Source organism: Falco rusticolus, chromosome 4 (assembly GCF_015220075.1).
Source record: "Falco rusticolus isolate bFalRus1 chromosome 4, bFalRus1.pri, whole genome shotgun sequence".
NCBI classification, from domain to species: Eukaryota; Metazoa; Chordata; class Aves; order Falconiformes; family Falconidae; genus Falco; species Falco rusticolus.
This window is the reverse complement of record NC_051190.1, coordinates 95,331,775-95,351,616: the sequence shown is the minus strand read 5'-3', so window position 1 is coordinate 95,351,616 and position 19,842 is coordinate 95,331,775. Positions and strand designations below refer to the sequence as shown.

The 19,842-nt window shown below is 41.9% G+C and overlaps 1 protein-coding gene across 4 annotated transcripts in view; it reads left to right on the top strand.

Moving 5' to 3' along the window:
• The window catches only part of STAC (SH3 and cysteine rich domain), a 74,834-nt gene extending 71,508 nt beyond the window's left edge, over positions 1-3,326 (top strand). For all 4 annotated transcript variants that reach the window (XM_037386204.1, XM_037386202.1, XM_037386205.1 and 1 more), the window contains one exon: positions 325-3,326. In XM_037386204.1, the coding sequence (XP_037242101.1) occupies positions 325-423 (99 nt within the window). In that variant the 3' untranslated portion in view covers positions 424-3,326. The remainder of the gene's footprint in view (positions 1-324) is intronic.
• The last annotated feature ends 16,516 nt before the right edge of the window (positions 3,327-19,842 follow it).

The window sequence follows — 19,842 nt, the reverse complement described above, 5'->3', positions numbered from 1 at the left end:
TCTCATACACAGACAATTAAATCACAGTCATTACAGTAGGTTGAGGTCACATTTCAAGTTTCAAAACCTTTGATCCACCACAAAGTTCTTAATGATTTTAACATCTCCCACATACCTGTGGCACTTCAGGGAGGCGGGGGAAAGGTAACTCTCTAAATATATAAGTTTAAGTTTCTTATCAAAGCAGTGAGAGTCTAAAAGGGATTGTTCTACTTAAAGAAGTAACTAGCAGGATGTTTAATCCATCTAATAAATAGCCTGGAATAATTTGTCGCTTTGATCATGGCAAAGAGTTTATTATTTCCATACCTTCTTTGCATTCAGATTTGTGTGACTTCTGAAAAGGAACACGATGGCTTTATCAAAGTATACAGCGGGAAGAAGAAAGGCTTTGTCCCCATAGACATCTTAGAAAACATCTGATTCCAACAGCCCGCTTGCTGCAGTAGGAGCCCTCTGTTGGCAATGCCCGCCTGCCTCATCTCACACTGTGTCAACCCAGACGGGCTGTCTTGCAGATGTTCAGGGAAATAGTGAGAAAACTGCAACTACAAGAAGAAAAAGACATTTAGACTGCCACAGCAACACTACGAAATAAGAAAAGCAGAATGTTTGAAAGACAATATAGTCAGAAACCACTAGGGAAATGAGAGGTCCTTGGATACTAAAAGGAATAAGGTAAGGAAAAAGAAAGAAGTCTGGGCTGATTTCTGGTGCAAGATGGGTGTTACAGCCCTGATGGAGACAGACAGCTTGTTCTGAAGGACTAAACTCACGTCCTGTTCTTGTGTCTTAGAAAACTGTTGGACTGCTTTCTTGTTTGAAGTGCGTATTTAGGGGGGAGGGGGGAAAAATACCATTCAAACTGTCCTCGTACTACAGTCCAATGCTTGTAGTAAAGTGTGGCTGTGGTTCTGCAGTTTAGTCCCCAGTATCAACCGATCAGTTTAAGCGTTTAGTCTCATAACAAAGCAGTTCGGAGACACCACGTGAACGTCAGTTCAAGAAATGCACTGTGCCCTGGAAATTGGCAGCTTTCTCTTTCTGTGCAATCTTTCCATAGGAAAGAGTAGCAAACCTGTGTGTCCTTTGTTTTCTCGGTATGCGAACAAAAGCTCTCAGCGTATGTTGGGTGTGATGGCTGCCCTCATAGCTCACAAAAATAGCTGGTCCTCTGATTCACAAGCCTGCCTGGAACTGTCCCTCTTTTTCCTGCACCTTTATCTGGTGATACAGAAAATGGGTGAAATGCTGGGAGAGAGCCACAGGCTTAAAGCGTTTTATATTTTTCTGTGTTTATTGCACTTAAAAGATTTTATATATTAATCCTATTTATAAAAAAAGTAAAATGGTTATCTAACCCCCAGAAGACAGAAAATGCTAGGAAAGGACAGACTGCACATAGAAGTGAAGTCTGTAATTATCAAAATCCAGAACTCGTGACAGAAAGGCACCGAGTGTCTTAGCATTGTGTTCACACACCAAAGGCGTCTTCGTCATTTGCTAGATAGAAGTGTTGCAGATTCAGCAGTGACTACATTGGCATGAATTCCTCCTTGGCATAAACCACCGTGAGCATCCCATAAACCTTCTCCATCCTAGTGAGACTGAGCAGACAGCTCTGGGTTGTCCATGTAAGCCTCCATCTTCAGACATGTTTTGGGCATATGAACCTTTTATCACCTGGAGAACAGTCTGTGGGACCCACGGATCTTGACCAAATCATACAAGTCAGCCAGAGCCAGTACTGTTGTAGAAGAGGGGCCTTAATGAAGTTTAAAGACTGGGAACCTAATTTCCAAGTATTTAATTGGATGTAATGGCACGAAATACACTTAAACATCTTAGTTTGTATTATGACATAGAGATTAAATCCTACCCCAAAGCTTCCTGCTGAGTTCATGCCTTATTTGACCAGCTTGAGACTGAATGCCAGTCTTTAACTGCGATTAACCCCAAATTAATTAATGTCCTGAATCCCGATGCTGCAGGAATAAATGCACATGCAGCAAGGCTAGCACAGGTCTTTGGAAAGCTGACATTAATTCTAAAAAGAAGCTACCGGTCCTGCTTCCATGTACTGAGGCAGATCTAATTTTTGTTGCACCGCCCAGTTCTCAATAGTTTCCTGATCTTACTCGAAGCCTTACGAAATCCAGTGCGACTTTACACACGGCCAGAAGTTCCCGGAGCAGATCAGTCTTCAGCCACTTAGACCCATTTTACAGCTCTTACATATCACTTAATTGCAGGGGTGTCAACTGCTGAAACATGGTCCTTCGTAACATAAGAAGTCTATACCAACTATTAATATCCTCCTGGCTGATCAAAAGTATCCAATTTCATATCTTCTATGGGAATATCAGCAACTTATAATTTTTTTTTTTTTCAGTTCAAACAATGAACATTTGCTCAGCTCATTTTCTTAGTAACCAATAAACTCAGTGAGAGGACAGACAATTCTGATAAGCCTTAAAGATCAAGAAGAAAAGCAGTAGAGATGTATTAATCCACTCTGATTTATAGGATTATTTTTTTAATATATATTCAGCTGTTCAAAAGAAAAACTCAAGTGTTTGTTAGAATCAAAATATTTGCTACTTTTGATCAGGCCTGTCAAGTGGACGAAGGAAATCTGTATTAATGTGCTATTGTTTACATGATTGTATCATACTGTGATTCCCTATTTCAGTCTTCTATAATTTCAATTTGTCCCTACAATGTGCATCATGCTATTCAAAGAACTATATGAATATTACCTACAACTCACAATGGCCTTTAATTAATGTCAGTTTGATTCCTTTTGATACTGAGCAATAAAATAAAATGACTGAGTAAAAACAAGACAGACCTTATGTGGACTGTATTACATCTGAGAAAGCATTGCTTCTGAACCAAAGCTTTCATGGTTATCTTTTCTTTGTGGGTTTTTCTTGTGTTTTTACTGGGCTTTTGCTGCCATTTGATATGTAGATGTAACATGCCTAATTTAGCAAGAAGCACAATACGTGAGTCTTACTTTAAGCATGTGATTCGTTGGCTATTTGCATGCTTAAAGCTGAAGCACCTTGCTGAATTAAGGTCATTTTCCTTACATTTATTTTGGATGCCTTACTCTGAATCCAGATGAATATCCTGACATTTTTTTCCTAACATATGCAGATCGCAATAGATACTGCATTAGCAGGCAGTTAGAAGTCAGACAGAAGATGGAATGGACTTTATCCAACATATGCTCAGAAAAACTGAATTTTAGGAGATAAATACTGTTCAGATTTAATTTAATATTCTGCTTAATAAAGACTATGCGATGGATGGAAGGAGAATAGAAGCGTATGTTTCTTGGGTTCTTTGCATCAGACTACATCATTTTCAGTTATCCACCTACAAGAACATTCACTAAATCCATCAGCAACAGATGTTACTGAGCATTTTCATTTAAAATCTACAGCACTTGCATTTGCCACATTTAGCAAACCATTTCTAAAGTAGTAGTTCCGCAATATACGTAGCATGTATAGGTTCGGAGTGAAGTTTTGTGGTGGGGCCATCCTGAACATTTGTTTCTGGCAGATCAGAATGTATTTTAAGCCATTCAACATCCCATCACAGCGTAGAACTAGCTACAGAACCTTTTTGTAAGTGCTAAGTACAGTTAATCAACATGAGTTGAGGATGAGCTGCCTGAATCACGATCTCCTCCCATCTGTAAATAATACAGTATCTCGCTTTATTATCATCTTTCTCTACACTTGGCCGTTTTGGCTCAGTGACTTCCTTCAGAGACAGATCATGCAGTGCACGTTCAGCTGTGGGCTCACTGCCCCCAGGGAACTGAGACACTTATTCCTACGAACACTGTGTATCTTTAGTATTGCTTACAGGCCTTTTTTTTTTTTTTTTTTTTTTTTAATTATTTGTTGAGATTCAGTTGACTAAATATAGCTGTGGCATCAGAGCAACCTGCACATTGGAGGTCTGTAAGAACCACGACCTTCTGAAGCAGACTCCAGAGACTATGTAGACTGTCTAAAATGGAACTAGACAGATGTTTCTGGAAAATGAACCCAGCTCACTTATTTTAAATCTGTGCAGACAAGTCTCAAATTATATCTTTCCTTCCCCAAAGGGCACTGAATAAAGGCAGCAAGCCGTATCAATCTTATCCCATTTACATCCACTGTAAGAAGAACCCTTGAATGACACAGAGACTGAAGTTCAGCTTTATCTTGGAAAAGGCTAGTCAACGTTATCGTTCTCCCAAATGATGTAATTTGTCTGATCTAACTGTAAATGTCTACAACTAACCTAGTAAATTGATTTGCTTTCACCCCTTCCCAGAAAACAGAGTAACATGGACTTCAGTGCTATGGTTCATCTGACCGGCTGAAGACTTCTGCTTTTGCACAAGCTAGATTGTGCCCTGCAATCACCACTTTGTGCCTATCAGCAACCGAGGGAGCATTGGATAACCAGGTCAGGTGTAGAGCTCCACAGACATAACAACATCAGGGCAGAAGAATTCTTAGCCTTAACTTCTGGATGTGCAGCTGTAACATATATATCTCTGTCACAGATACGTTACACGTGTCTTGTACTTTTTACAGTGTCTCTGAAGTTACTAGTCATGGTTATTAGTAATGAGAAAAAAAAGGTGCATTTTTCCACCTTTTCTTTCTATAGAATTTCCTTTACCATCTGGAGGATAAGGGTTATTAGAACATTTTACATTGAAATACAAACATAACTTTAATATCATATAGAACTTATCCTATTAAGGACATTTTAGTTTTAAGTACTGAACAGGAAGAATATTAGCATGGCCCTATCCCTGCCTGCAGAAATAACAACTGTCCTAAAGTTCCAGGAGCAACAGTAGCACGTGATAAGCACGTGCCTGGGGAGGTAGGTTTGTGTGTGGTTCATTTTCTACTAACATTTCACAGCGCTTCTGCTGGACAACATTCTGAGATGCTACGACCTGCCAGAGGGAGTAGTATTGACCCGTACAATCAGACCAGAGTGGTCTGGTTCTCATGGTCTCATTCATACATGACAAAAACCAAAATGCAGATATGTATTTTCTATTCACTGGTGACACACTTATCAAATACCTCTTACAGCAATGAAAATAAGCACAAAAAAGTGAACAAGTACCAAGAATGTCAGGTTCTGGAGGGAGGAGTGGGAATGAAAGTCCCAAGCATACTCCTTGTATACTTTGCTCTACTACAAATAGGTACAGAGCAACACAAGTGTTTTAGTTTCATATTTGAAATATTTCACAAAAAAATTTAGTCCCAAATCATCCAGCTTGTGCGCACTACATTTTGTAAAGCAAGGAGAATACGTATTTTCCCCTGTGGGAATAGACGTCATCACAACATTGAGTTTTCCATGGCTAAGAAGAACATCTGAATCTAAGAGGTACATGAGAGTTATTTTTAAACCCATTCTTTATATAGAAGGCTTTTATGTGCCTAGGGAATGAACACTTGGCAGGGTCTCCACAAAAAGGTCCCAGAAAAAACTATAGCAGGACTGCTTCAGGTCAGCACATTTGTCCACCTCCTAAGTGGCCCAAGGCTCTCTATATAACACCTACCTAAATTAATGTCCTTTGTTCAACCAAACAAGCTTAATGTAATTTCATTTATGTAAATACAGTCAACACATAAATACATATATATGTATATCATGCATTCATTAACATCAACCCAATGGCAAGAGCACATGCCCTTAAAAATCTGTCCTGACTAATTTTTTTTTTCCTTATCTTAATGTGCTCAGCATCTAGTTTGGATGGTACTTGGTGGCTGATAAGTACTGAGACAGACAGCTGTACAGCCAGGGAAATCTAGCCTTGACAAGCTTTATGTCTGACAGACAAAGCGTATAACACATGAACCCAGAGTTACGGGCAGTTGAACTGCAAATACATTGAGCACAGCCAGGATACTCAGCTGCTCCGAAATGCACGCCACTCATCCGGCGCAGTTCGGACTGCATGCCACACACGAATTGGTAGCCTGAAAACACTGTCAGAACAACATGTAAATCACACCGCTTTGACCTCGCTGCCTCACAATAACAAGATACTGAAAATAAATAGCTTCTCCTCAGGGGCCTGAGAGAGAGGAAACCAGCAGCCATTCCTGGGGGCTTAAATTTTTATTTTTTTCTTTAAAGTGCTGCTCAGTCCCACATACACACTATGAGGAGGGCACATATATTTACCTTCATTAGAATGAAGTAAATCAACATCTGAATAATTACTATGCTACCAGAAGTTCGCCAGTGGGTAAGGTCAGAGGCTGACAACACAAAACTGAAAGACTCTGAGTGTTGCTTCATCACAAACAGGAAAAAAAGAGAGGCAGCTGTGGGTAAAACCCAGCTTTTAAAAGAAACAGTGCAGTAGTTGTACTGAGGCAAACACTTCAGTGTGTCTTTTCTATGTAGCCCCTGCTCTCGGCGGGGCCGGTCCTGGCAGGGTGGCCGTGGCTGGGGCTCCCACCCCATGCCCGCAGCACTGGAAGCGTGGGGGCACAACTGCAGAGCAGACCTCGGGGCTGTTCCCGACGTGCCCAGCCCATGCCAGCCAGACCCTCTTTCCAGCTGCTCTTCCTTCCAGGGATCATGCCAGTTCTGTTGCTGGCTGGTCACTAGCTTGCCCTTGTGTCTGGCAGGAGGAAAATAACCGAAGCTATGCCAAGCAAAGCAGCCACGAGGCAGCAGTCTCCAAAACCACGGAGTCTGGCTTTCCTGCACACCCCTGCAGCGTTGCCCATGCAGCACACCCCCGCTCTTAAATGTTTGCTGTCAGGCAAGTTGTCCCCAGAAAGGCAAGGCTGGCACTGGCCCTGGCTCAGCAGACTTCCCATATGGACACCTTCTATGAACTGGTTGGAAACTCTTATTCGGAGGGATACGGGGCTGCTGTAAACTACATCCCCTCCAGCACTGGGTATGGAGAGGGTCCACTGCCACCTGATCAAGGATGGAAGGGGAAAAACAGACACTACCTTCTTTGACCCTTTGGAAGAGGTTGGGGTCTCTAAGGCTCAAGTATTACATGAGTTGTAATAAACATGGGAGAGCAACTCCTGTTTACAGTCTGTTCACATTATTTATTACTTGGTGTCTCCACGTTTTGGCTCAAGAAACGCAAAGTGAATGCAAATCTGTCCTGCTCTCCCACTCATTCCACATCCTACTCAGCTACTGCCTTGTGTCTTCATGCTCAGTCTTGCAAAGGTCTCCCTCCCCTCCCTGGCTTTTCTCCCTGTGTCAAAGGCAACCAACGCTTCCTGTGGATATTATCCAGGGTACAGTGGGAAATTCCCCCCTGCAGGGTGACAGGGCCAGGCTTCTGTGTTGATAGTGTCCCCTGGTAAACAGCAGCTCCCTGCAGACACTCTCATTCATGCCATGGACACCAGCACCCAAGCAGAAGGAAGGGAAGGAGGGCAACGATCTTCGTTAGCGGTTTTGTGTTTTAGGCAGAGCCTGGAGTGACTTGAATATAAAATGCCTGATCTCCAGCTGGACAGCATCCAGCCCCAGTGATGTACCTGTACCACAGTCACGTCTGAAGTTGGCCAGAGCAGCAATCTGGTTTGCCATTCATTCCTGCTGCAAGGAAGTATAAGGTCATGTTTGTATTTTTAAAACCATAGTTGACCACTTAACCAGAAATCACTAGATCCCAGATGGGTACTGGGAAGGTGAATTATCTGATTAGTGGGACTGAGCGTGATCAGGCTCCTAATCACCCCCAGCAGACTTACAGGCAAGCCTAAAGTACATCATCCCACATTAGTAGGCACAGGGGAGACCAAGCTGACAGTACGTGTGGTATGTATTACCCAAGCACAGCTATCCACATTACTAAGTATTGGATGAATTGACTAAGCCTTTTGAAACTCAGAACTGCCAGGAATGAGGCATTAACTGCACAGGGAAGAAGTGAGTCCAGGCTATTATAGTGTAAAGAGAAGGTTACCCCATAAAAATAGTACCTGGATCCCATGTGTTCAGTCTCTTGCGTAACTACAGACAAGGTAATTCCTACAAAGGTACTGGAGCTAAGATGAGACTTAATACTGTAGTGGGAAGTCTAGAGAAGCACACTGGAGTGGGGGGGGGGGGGGCGGTCAGTATTTATATAGTTCACAGCATTTTACCATGTAAATAAAATGGTAAATACACAAAAACAGCCCAAGACAAAATTATTAGTTGACTCCTACTCATCATCTTGTACATGCAGCTTTTAAACCATCTGCTGTAGTCTTTCTGTAACAACATGCAAGCCCTGTGGTCTCTAGAGGCTGCTGTAACATGAACCATCAGTACAAATGGCAGGCAAATTTGCTTTACTAACATCCTCAAACTCACTCACAGGTGCTTTATAGAAGGAACAGAAAATCAGTTTAATTCCTGTACATAAATCTTCATTGGACAGTAAGACATTTCCTAGAGTCTTCCTTAGAAGGCCAAAAGCTCTCGCATGCCCGGACAGGAGGAGACGATTTTTTTTCCTGAAGGCTGCAGCACCAAGACTATCACCACCCTCCACAGCACTTGCAAGGCTCTGCTTTTTAAAAACCTCAGAGACACAACAAAGGACATGTGCTGGCCTTCCATCTGAATACCAGGACTGCAACGCGACATGCTAGCCTACCCGCAACATTAACTGAGACGTTCTTTGTATCCTGCACACCTCTATGCATTTTGTACAAAAAACAATGGCACACTGGGCATATCTGTATCTACAACCTGCTCCATGCAGACATAGCGAAGCCTTGGTTCACCTTGGTAAACCTTGGTAACACCGCTGGTGTAGAGGGTGAATGCTAGCTGTGAAGAAAGCATCGCTTCCCAGTCTGTGCTTGGGCAGTGCCCATATTGTTTTCACAGGTCACAATGCTCTAGCTTGGTTTCTCCAAAATCCCAGTGACCTCTACACTGACTTGTGTGACATTATTAAGGATTGTAAAAATTGTAAAAATACAGTCTGCTTCTCTGCATAATGCACACCCACAAACCCAATGAATATAACACATTAGCTGAGAGATCAGATGCTGGCACAGACACACGGTTCTTCATCTGACAGCACTGTACTTACCCCTTAGATTTCAGCTGCACAAAATCTGCTAATTGAGAAGGAAGCTCCATGAGGTCTTGAGATGTAAGAGCCCTTTAAGAAGCCTTCCTGCTTCAGTGCCCCAATTAACCCTCTTATAGATTGAGCACACTAATGCTATAATGAAACAATCTGCAGCGGACCAGAGGCATCAAAGAAGCCTCTTGCCTGCAGTGCCGTGCCTGTGAGCAAGCTCCTCTGCCTGCCAGATCAGTGCAGCCATGGGTGGTGGAGGTCATTTTGTTCTCATTTGTGTAGGGTGGTTCCACCTGTGAACTAAGCCAGGTCATCCTCAGCCCCAGAGAGTCATTTTTGCAGGCAGGCATCACCAGGCAGTGGTCTTTGCATGTTTTAGCTTAGAAACCAGGGAAATATCCCTTGGCCCCTCAGAGTCATACCACTTCCATAGCCAGCTTTCAAAGATGTTGCCCTCCTACATGTAAGATTTCACCCTCTTTTAAGCAGCACCACTGTGGCTTTGCTCTCAGACCATTCAGGGAGAGACCTGAGAAGTCGATGGAGCAACACCTAAGGTAATGTGGCCTCTGAGCCTCCACAAAGCATTCAGATTCAGCGCCTGCTAAGTGGAAATCCAAACACAGATGGGGTAGGTATCTTTCCCCCCCCACTGTCTTGGGAGCAAGACAAGGAAGAGCTGTCAGTGCTAATGAGATATAGAGCAGGTGATGTAATTATCATCTGAGAGCCTGAGTAGGATGAGACAGATGTTGCTTTCAGGGTCCGTTGCTTTATTAGCAACACCTGCTAACCAGCCTACCTGATACCCCCCTAGCCCCACCAGATCCAGCCTCATATAAAGTGATTTGTTTTGAGTAAAACTGAAGCACTTTGAGTGATATCAAAGCCATACTTGAGCCTGCCCTTAAACAGTGAGAATTCCAGCAGGAATTGAAAACAGGGTCATAAATTACTTTTAAATATAGCAAATATGATAGTAAATATGCCATTCCTGCTTCCTGAGAATCTATCTCCAAGCTTGTACGTCACCACAAGTCCCTTCTTCCCAAAACAGGATCATCAGCTTTGCACAGAGCTGTGGAGGAATGGTGACTCTCTACTCATCTGCAGGCTGCAAAATAAGATAGTAAACCATGGATTTGAGGTTATTTGAGGCAGGATGGCCCAGAAGACATCCACCTGATCTCATTCAAGTGGTGCTGAGGAATGGAGGCAGCTCCCACAGTGGTGAGAATGGCACAGGGAGACTTGGGGTATGTGGAAACCACAGTGGCACATCACATCACAGTCCAGCACTTGTAATAAAGTCTGACATGACAGATCATCACTCAAATAGGCAGGACATGTTTGGGAACTTGATTTTGCCCTAGGGGAAATGAAGGGAAACAGGAAAACCTTGTGAATCAGTTTAAAACCATGCAGCCCCTAGTGCAATAGCATAATAACAACTGTATTTTGTGTGATGCTTGGATCCGTTCATCCATGCTAGTGAGGGCTGAAAACTAGTGGACAAAGGTGATAAAAATCCATTAGACGTGAGACAAGGTGAGCTAAAACTGTAAAGCACTTTGAGACTCTTGTACCACTGGAGCCCAAAGTATTACCACAACAGAGATGTCTGGCAGCAACTGGTGCTCTGTAAATCCCTGCAGGCTGAATTAGGTTAACTCCAAGGGCACATGTGGGTAGGTCTAAAATCACTCCCATGAAATGTGTTGCTCTTGTGCATAGGCTTGGTTGGATTCTGAGGAGCAACATGAGATTTTAAAAGGCGAGAACATTCACAGTGTCAGCAGGCACCGAAGAAATCCATTTTTGCCACAAGCCCAACTGGACAAGAGAAAAGGACTTTTTCTTTTCAAGTTGTGTTCATTCATTTAAATATTTTTCAGGCAATTAACACTGGGCACCACCAGAGCTGATGTTCCTCGAAGAACAGTGAAACATTACCCTTCTTGTCTTCCTTCCTGAAATGATTGAGGTGAAAGAAAGGTTCAAAGGAGAGTACTTTCTGGGTTGTCTTATTTCTCTTTTGTCTTCCACATTGGTTCCAGGAATGGAAAGTCATTAATCACCTATCAAGATGGCAGATAAGAGTTGCCTTGGGGTTAGCAAGGATGGGAAGATCATTTAAGCATGGTAATTAATTGAAATGAGTAAGATGGAGACTGGCTCATTATTCAAAAGTAAGTAGCAGGTGATAGGCAACAGATCTGGACTAGCATTAAGAAAAATTGAGTGAGGAATCTTAGCTGACAAAGATGAGAAGTAGAAAATTATTTATAAGGTAAAAAGAAAAAGCAGTAAATGAATGGAAGAGGTTTTTGTAGTGTTAATCCCAGTTTATTTACTGTTTTAAATTACTCAGTTGGAAACTTCTGACTCTGTCTTTCCTCCTAATTATGTTAGACATGTCAGTACTACACAGACAAAGCAGTGGGAGCCAAATATCAGCCACCTTTGAGACTCCAGAAGAAGAATGCTCCAGACAACAAATGCATTATGCATCTCTGTGACAGTCTTCTCTCCCCATTAGACTCTGGCAACACTGCAGATATATATCCTGGAATGCTGCAGCCGCTAAGTTACACAAGCTCTCATTATATCTTTTGCTGGTTCTATGCATCCTATGCTTTTGGTACAGTCACCATCAATTCCACCATCATCATCATCCTCACACAAGCCTTCCTCTATGCAAAGGACTCCCAGGAAAACCCCCTGGGAAGCTGACGAGTCACCTCTCCCAGATTTGCTGCAGACTCAGAGCCTTGTTTTACAGGGGCAGACAATATCAGCAATACACCTCCTGCTTCTATCTCCTTTCCGAAGGAGGTGCCAAAAGCTGATGAAATAGCCTGCATTGAAGAGCCAACACAACACAATAAAACCTGCCCACAGCCTAAAAATACCTGAAAGATTCATGATCAGAACAACTGGGGATGAAATGCTTTTTGCCATGTTCAGCAATAAAAAGCCTGCATTCATAAAAGTCATAAAAGTCATAAAAGGTGACATGGTTTGACCAACATCCAATCTTTTAATGACAATCGGTTTCCACATGGGTTACTTCTACCTCTTTGTTAAGCTCAACACATTCTCTACTAAAGAAATTTGTTGTCCCATGCCCACGCAAAATAATTTCCCAATGGCTTATTCAAAATTAAAATTTCATCAGGACAAGTAAAAATCTCAAACCACATGCTTCAGTTTCTACAAATTGCCATTTCTATAAGAAAAGAGCAATTTTTCCAACCAAAACCCCACAAATTAACATGGCAATGAGTGCTACTTCTTATATACTTAGACGTTGTAAAGATGCAGTAGGGCTACAGGGCAGCGTCTGCCGTGCCTCTCTGTGGAGCCTATTTGGATTTTCAGCCAAGGTCTGTTGCAATGCGATGCAAACACACCAGACAGTAGGCAAAATCCCAGTTTGCCATTGGAGTAGCTACCAAAAAAAAAAAAAAAAAAAAAAAAGCTTTGATCTCAGAGGAAACCTGAGGAAGGGAAAGGTTTCCAGGAGAAAAACTTAATTAAACTCACTGATTTTATCAGCTGGCTACAAATTGTTGCTCTCTAGAAAGAAAGAGGAAACAGGACTGAAATTGCATTTCAGAGGCAGTGGTATGTTCAGACGTTAAAATTTCTTTCCTAACTGTTACTGAACAACTCATAGTCTTTAAACTGGGGCAGAGGCAACCAGGATGAAGTTTTCAGCTTCCCTGTGTCCAGAATGTCCATTTCCTACTGAATCCTGACATCCAGCCATCAAAGGTCAGAGACTCTTGGAAGCCATCCCTTGGAGCAAACTTCTGTCCTGGAGTGGTGGCTTCCAGATAAATTTGCAGCCTCTAGGTCATCACTGTCCCTTTCACCTTCATGAAAAATAAAAAAGTTTTTGAAAGGGTACCCTTTGCTCTGTGATAGCTGGCAAAATAAAAAAACATTCCCTTTCTGGAGCTGGCTACTGATCCCTGTGCCACATGTGTGAAGCATCCAGTTATGACTTTTTCATTCCTGCTGTATAAAAGGCCAATTTTAATAAATCTTTAATGCATGCTAATAAAGTTCAATATTTGGTGCAATAATTTTTTTGCATAAATATCCTGTCCAGCTGCTAGCTGGAGCATGCAGAGCCAGGTAGATCTGAAGCATCAATCTTGAGGAAATTGGAGACATTCATAATAAGCTCTCAGTTATATTTGCAGTGCAAGATTAACACCATTTCTGCATGACTTGGCTCAGTCTAAGTCCTTAAAGACCAATAACACCCAGACCAGCTGTGGCTGAAGTTCACACACTGGACTGTCATTTAGTGGACATTATACTAATTAGAGTCCTGCTGGCTTCAGAGAAGTATTGTTCTGCTGTCTTTTAAGATACCAAGCCTGTTGTAATCACATATATTGAAAATAAATCTCAAAAAGTTGAGAATAAATCTAAAAAAAAAAAAAAAAGTTCAGGTATCAACTGTATTAAAATTAGAAACTTGGAACTAGCTCTGCTGCAACAAGGCAGAATCCACTTCCCAAAAATGAAGTTTTCTTCAGATATGCTACCTGGTACAATTCTCTTTGCATGCACTATTACCATTCAGTATATGAGGCATGGCTCGTGATACATCACAACACAGAGAGCTAGAGAAAATTGAGCTTCTGAAAACTGAGATTAAAGGGGAAAAGCCAAAGGCATAAATAATAAAATAGACACGCAGGGCTGGACCATACAAATGAGATGTCTCAGAACAAGGTTTGGCCTGTCATTTGGCCCCAGCAGTGGGCTGTGGACATGCTTTATCTCCCTAGCCATCCTAAGGGAAGTGTGAGATAATTGAAGCATGAGGACTTCTGCTACCAAATCGAGGTATGCTGGTACTTTTGAAGGTCAGAGACCAGCATCCCCTTGTCTTTAGCCCCCTGATAAACAGCCCTGGGCCACCAGCCAGCTCTGCCCACCTGCGGCCTGCAAGGACAGACACCTGCAGTAACCCCCCTGTGATTTTGGTCTCAGCAGAGCAACCCATTCCCACCCAGCAAACCTCCCACGGGGTTTCTGCAGCTCTGCCCTGGGACCAGTGGGTCCAAGCACAGCCCCACACCTTCCCTTGGAGGAAAACTGCAATTTGCTTTGCCCCCTTAGTAAAGACATTTGTGGTACAAGTGGAAGTACTGCATTCCTACCCTTTTTTTTATTATTATTATTATTTTTTTTAATTAAGAGTCTGCCTTGAAAATTTGTCTTGTAGTTCTTCATATGAAATTCATATCTTTCAGGTAATACCTTTTATGGTGTCATGAGATTTCAGGTGCTGCTTACAACTAATAAATCTCTTTGCAGACTTGACTTTGGTTTAAGGAAAAGCCGACATGCTCCTTCTGGTATTTCATACTCCTCCATACCTACAAATGCATGTGCAGAGCATAGTGCATGAGCTGAGCAGAGCACACTTTACTACCTCTGCTGCTTCCTTTTGGGAACAGAAGAGCTAGCAAATTTGCCAATTGGAAGGAAAACAAAGAGGGGACAGAGAGATATCAAAGAGCAAAGGAACAGTCCTCTCAAATCTCTTGCTGCTGCTCTGGCTTTGTAGATAACCACATGTACCTAAGTTAATTATCGGGCCTTTTCTTTCCCCCCCAAATGACCATCTCTCAGTAGTAAAATGCAGAGCCTGATGTTATAAGAGGGTGGATGTTTTTAAATCAAATAAAAAGAAGATAATAAATAATGGTTTTTCTAGAACATAAGCATCCTTCCAGCAAAAAGTAACTGATGTTACTGAAAGACCTGATAAGCTTTCATACCCAAATTGCCACAACATTGTAAACTAAATCCATGCAAGTCATGTACTGTTTGTTATTCTTAGCCTTACTAGTCTGGCACCGGGCATGCCACCTGCCCTTTTGTTCTGCCTTGCTTTCCACAGTCAGGGACGAGCTGCTGAAACACCTTAGAAACACTGGGATATATGTGCCCAGGAAAGTCATCTCGCGTTGGCCCACCCACACATCCTCCCACCTGACAGACGTCTTTTGTTGAATCAATACCACAGAAAAGCCAACAGAAAACATCATGTCTGTCTTTGTGCAAGTGCATATAGCACCTCAGCATTGCTCGCCCTTGGAACAACTGGGAGCGAAGTAAAACCAGCAACGGCTTCTATTTTCCTGAAGAAAGGGGTAGAATCCCAGAAGAGTAAATAAAATATCTATGCTCTACCCTTGGTTTTAAATGATCCCCTTCATCCCCAGCGAGTCAAGCCCCAGCGGTGCTGGAGGGGTTTTGTGTGTGAAAAAAACCTGCCAAGAGCTCACAGCGGGATGGAGGTCAGACTAAACAGGCCCTAATGCTGCTTCCAGTGAAAAAGTCCCATGGAGAACATGATACGATCTCTCACTGCCCATGTTTTAGTGTTGAAAAGAATTAAGGAACAGGTTAAACAAGATGGATTAAGAGGTTGTTTTAAAAAAAAAAATTATGGAAGAGAGAGGGAAAAAAGGGACAGAGACTGATGTATTTGGGAGCAAACCTAAAATTTCAAGACAAGTGATACATGAATGAAACATATTAATTAATAATTAGAAGCTTTAAGTTGAATGCCTGCACACATATTCCTTAAACAAAAACATACTAGATTCAATGGAAGTCATATATGCCCACCTAAAGACATGCTAAAGCCAGGGTAGCACAGGGTGTTGCTGTACAGACTGTCAGTAAAGGAGGGTGAGTTTCCAAGTCACTTCTGTGTGAGGTGATACATCCTGGACAAAAAGATACCAGCCCAAAGACAACATTAAATCCCTGTCTTTCTCTGTGGAGGAGCTTTAGTGCAACTATTTGAAAACAAGCCATTATTAAACACTCTCTCTGATTCTCTAATAAATATGTAATTGCTGATATTAAAGACAATAAAAAAATAGAAACCAATAGAAATTGATATGGAACAAATTACAATGCATCAAAATTTATTCTAGATTTTTCCTTAGTGTCTTTTTATGCTCAACACATTAAAACTTGGAGTTTATGCTGAAGATACCAGGGGAAGATCTAGGACTGTCAGGAATAGGAAAGAGGAATTTTCAGAGTATGTTCAGTACTACAGAAGTTGTATTAAGAACTGCCAGTGTTGGTGCTGAAGTTCCAGTTCAACACTAGACCAATAAAGCTCCCATCTTTTTGGAAAGTCATGACAAAATGTACTTACAAGGAGGTGAGCCATTTGTAAGCCAACCCATTCAAACATGCTGTGTGCTGGCACCCATAGATGCCAGAGCTCTCCCAGACGGATGAACAGGGGCACTTTTTCTCTAAGACAGAAACCACAGACCTTCAGATCAGGACAATCACATCCTGAAGCTCACTGAGAAGGATATAAATTCTACAGGTTTCCCAGCCATCACAAAAGAAGCTTCAGCAGGATTCTGTAGGGATTAAAAAAAAAAAAAAAAAGATCCTAGAATACATTAAAAAAAGAAATATGTGGCCTACTGTAAGGAAGATTGTGTTACCTCTGCAGGCAACACAGATAAGGTGAACACCAGCTACAGAACTAGATGCAATTTAGGTGCCCAAAACCCTGGTGCTAGAGAAGGCATCAAAAATTACATCAGAACCATAAAAAATTGCTTCCAGCCAGGTAATTATTCAGAAGCTCATCAAAAGGATGGTTTCTGAGTAATTTGTTCACCTGGTGTTATTACTTTCAAAGAGCAAGGCCAAGGCCAGTGACAAGTTCTTTAATTCAAGAAAGGCACAAAGAAGCACCAAGGACTCACAGATTAATGAGAGAAATTCAGACCAGAAACAAAGTCTATGTTTTGAGAAGCAAGTGTAACTGACCAGCTGGGCAAGGCACAGGAAGAATTTCAGAGTTTCAGTCTGAGAAGGAGGTGATTTAGAAAATAATCTTCATCTTGGACTGAAGCGACTAGCCCCAAGACAGCAGTAGCCCTGCAAGACGGGGAATAACCCAGGAAATGTGGGAGATGGGCCACATCTGAACTTAACCTCTCTGAACTACTGCTGAAAATTATTGTTATTAACTTGAAATATAAAATGGGAGTGAATCATTGAAAGGCTTTAAAGTGGCATTTCATTCTAAGTATCCTTGCATTAAGTTATTGAGTGTACTTCAAAGAAACAAAAAGGAACAAGGAGTGGAAATGGTTTTAAGCCTTAAAAATGCCACTTACCTTTTCAAGAAGTGTTGCCCAAGTGTTTACAGCCTTAGTCAGAGTTTTCAATTGTGTGGAAGGGAAGTACCAGAAACTAATCCAGTAGCCACTTGTGTTCTTCTGTACCCTGAGGCACTGGTTTTATGGAGGAAAAGATGGTGAGCTTAGGCAGGTTCCCATGGTGGCCAGCCCTGTGACCACAGCTGGAGGTGTAGCCACCATTCCAGAGACCCAGCTGCTGACCTGGGCAGATGTGGACCTGCAGCAGCAGGGAACAAGGGGAACAGCAGTCACCATGGATCAAGTGCATACACGTGCATCTGTCACTGCCGGTGTGTGTGTCCTGAATGACCCAAGCATGAGGGGGACTAGTGTCTAGATAGTAGCAGTGTATGAATTTTACAACCCCAAAATTTGGGGGTGCATTTTGCAACCCCAAATATCAGTGAACACACAGAAAAGCTGATCTATGCTAATGAGTTACCATTGACTTAATCTTTTATCTTAAGGAAACAGGCACAGAGAAGTATGATCCTAAATCTTCCAGACATAAATTTGCCATCTGGTAGGGGGAGTTGCAAAAAAAATAATTCTGAAGAACTTCACCATGAAGTCCCATCCTTTCCTTAAAGGTGGACAGAGCTGGCATGTAGTGATCAGCCATATGAGTTTATATGTCCCTGGCATGAGCAGAAGACATGCTGGTGTGTGTCTGTTGGAAATGACAGAGAACATTACTGATCAGTGCTTGGAAAGCAGCTTTTCCCCTCCTTTACATAACTATGTAATCTTTTAACATGATCCTGGGAATTATCCCTTTTCCAGTACCCCATTTGACTTTGCTGTTGATGTCATGGAAAAAAAGCAGTCAGTTGTTTACCAGAGAGCATTCGATTTCTTATCAGCAGATCTGGCTATGAATAATTATACCACATATTAATACCATAGTAAGCCAGCTAATGGGCCACAGACGCCTAACAAATAACAGGATGAGAGAAGAAAGGGCAGATTGGCAGGAGGTTGTTTGCCTTTGCGAGGGCTGAATTATAGAACTGGCTGGGCTTCAAAACTATGAATCATTAAGAACATGCACACAGCAGTTTTACATCAGTGAGCTCTATTGACTGTAGAGGAGCTAATATTGATCTACTAAACATATGGGAGTGGGGAAGCAGGTCCCACATAGTTAAAAACGTGGTTTAAAGCCTGTCCTTTGAATTGTGTTGGTTCCCCGAAACACCCACGCATTCCTGACATCATGACCAGACCTTTATCCAAAGCCTTTGAAATGACAGGTGCTTCCTCTGAGGTTCACAGTGACAGAAATCTTTGAAATACGACTGAAAAAAGATGATTGTGAGTTACCATGCTTATCATGTCTTCTGTCTCCCTTATCACGTTAACCCAGTTTGCAATACCTATACTGATGTCGATATTCATGGAGATGTTTCTAAACATCAAAAAAATACAGAATCAACTTGCCTTTCCTTAGGGATTTGTCTTCATTTGTGCAAATGGAGAAAAAAAATTGCCTGGCTGGTCTGCAGACATAAGCACTGTAAACCATGACATGAGCAGCAGGGAGCCACTGTATAGCACATTGTTCTTCACTCCTGCAAGGAAGGAAGGATGAACACTGCAGACCATGAAGCCACGCTGACCACAGGGAAGCAAAGTCAGACTATGATTGCTTTTCTAGCCATACACTTCATTATACATTATAGGAGATAGCACAAATTAGCCCACTGTCTATTAGAGGCTATTTCATGGGGCAACAACAAAAAAACTTATGCAGAAATTATACTTAAGCCTGTTTTATTTAGAGGACTTAGAGACCCTGGGCTAACATCCATCGGACCATGACCATATGGGCTTTCACCAGTGTGTTGTATCACATGTTTGCATACAAATGACAAATATTTTGCATGCTTGCATGTAGTAGGTAAACACTGAACTTAGGATCTAACTATAAATTATATATATACATATATATATATGCATATATAATTTTTCTTCATGTGTTCAGTTCATGCCACTGGTCATACATGATCTTTATTAAATATTTGCATCTCTCATTTGAATCTTAACATTTTCTTGAATTTGTTCATAAGACCTTTCAGCAGCACGATCTCCCATCTCCAGTGACCTGTTGCTAACATGCTCTGACTTTATTCTTCCATACATCGCAGTCACATCCCTGTCACTGTGAGCCATAGCACAGGACTAAAAAAAAATGGAAGCTGAACACGGTCCTCTTCTTTCATTCTGACAAGCAGGCGAACATCCACAAACACTTAACTGTCTTGGCAGCCTCCAGTAACAATAATCAGACCTACAGCCTGTTGAAATACAGAGGTGAATCTCTGTGAAGGGTAGGGTTACATGAAATACAAGACATTCTCCAATTCAAATGCTGATTTGCCGTCTCTCCACTGTAAAATGGAGTGTGTGATAAGCATCTGTTTCAAAGAAAAGTCTGTTTGCAACATGACCTCCACACATTGTGGCCTGTGTACTGGTAAACAAACTGGGCATGATGGAAAT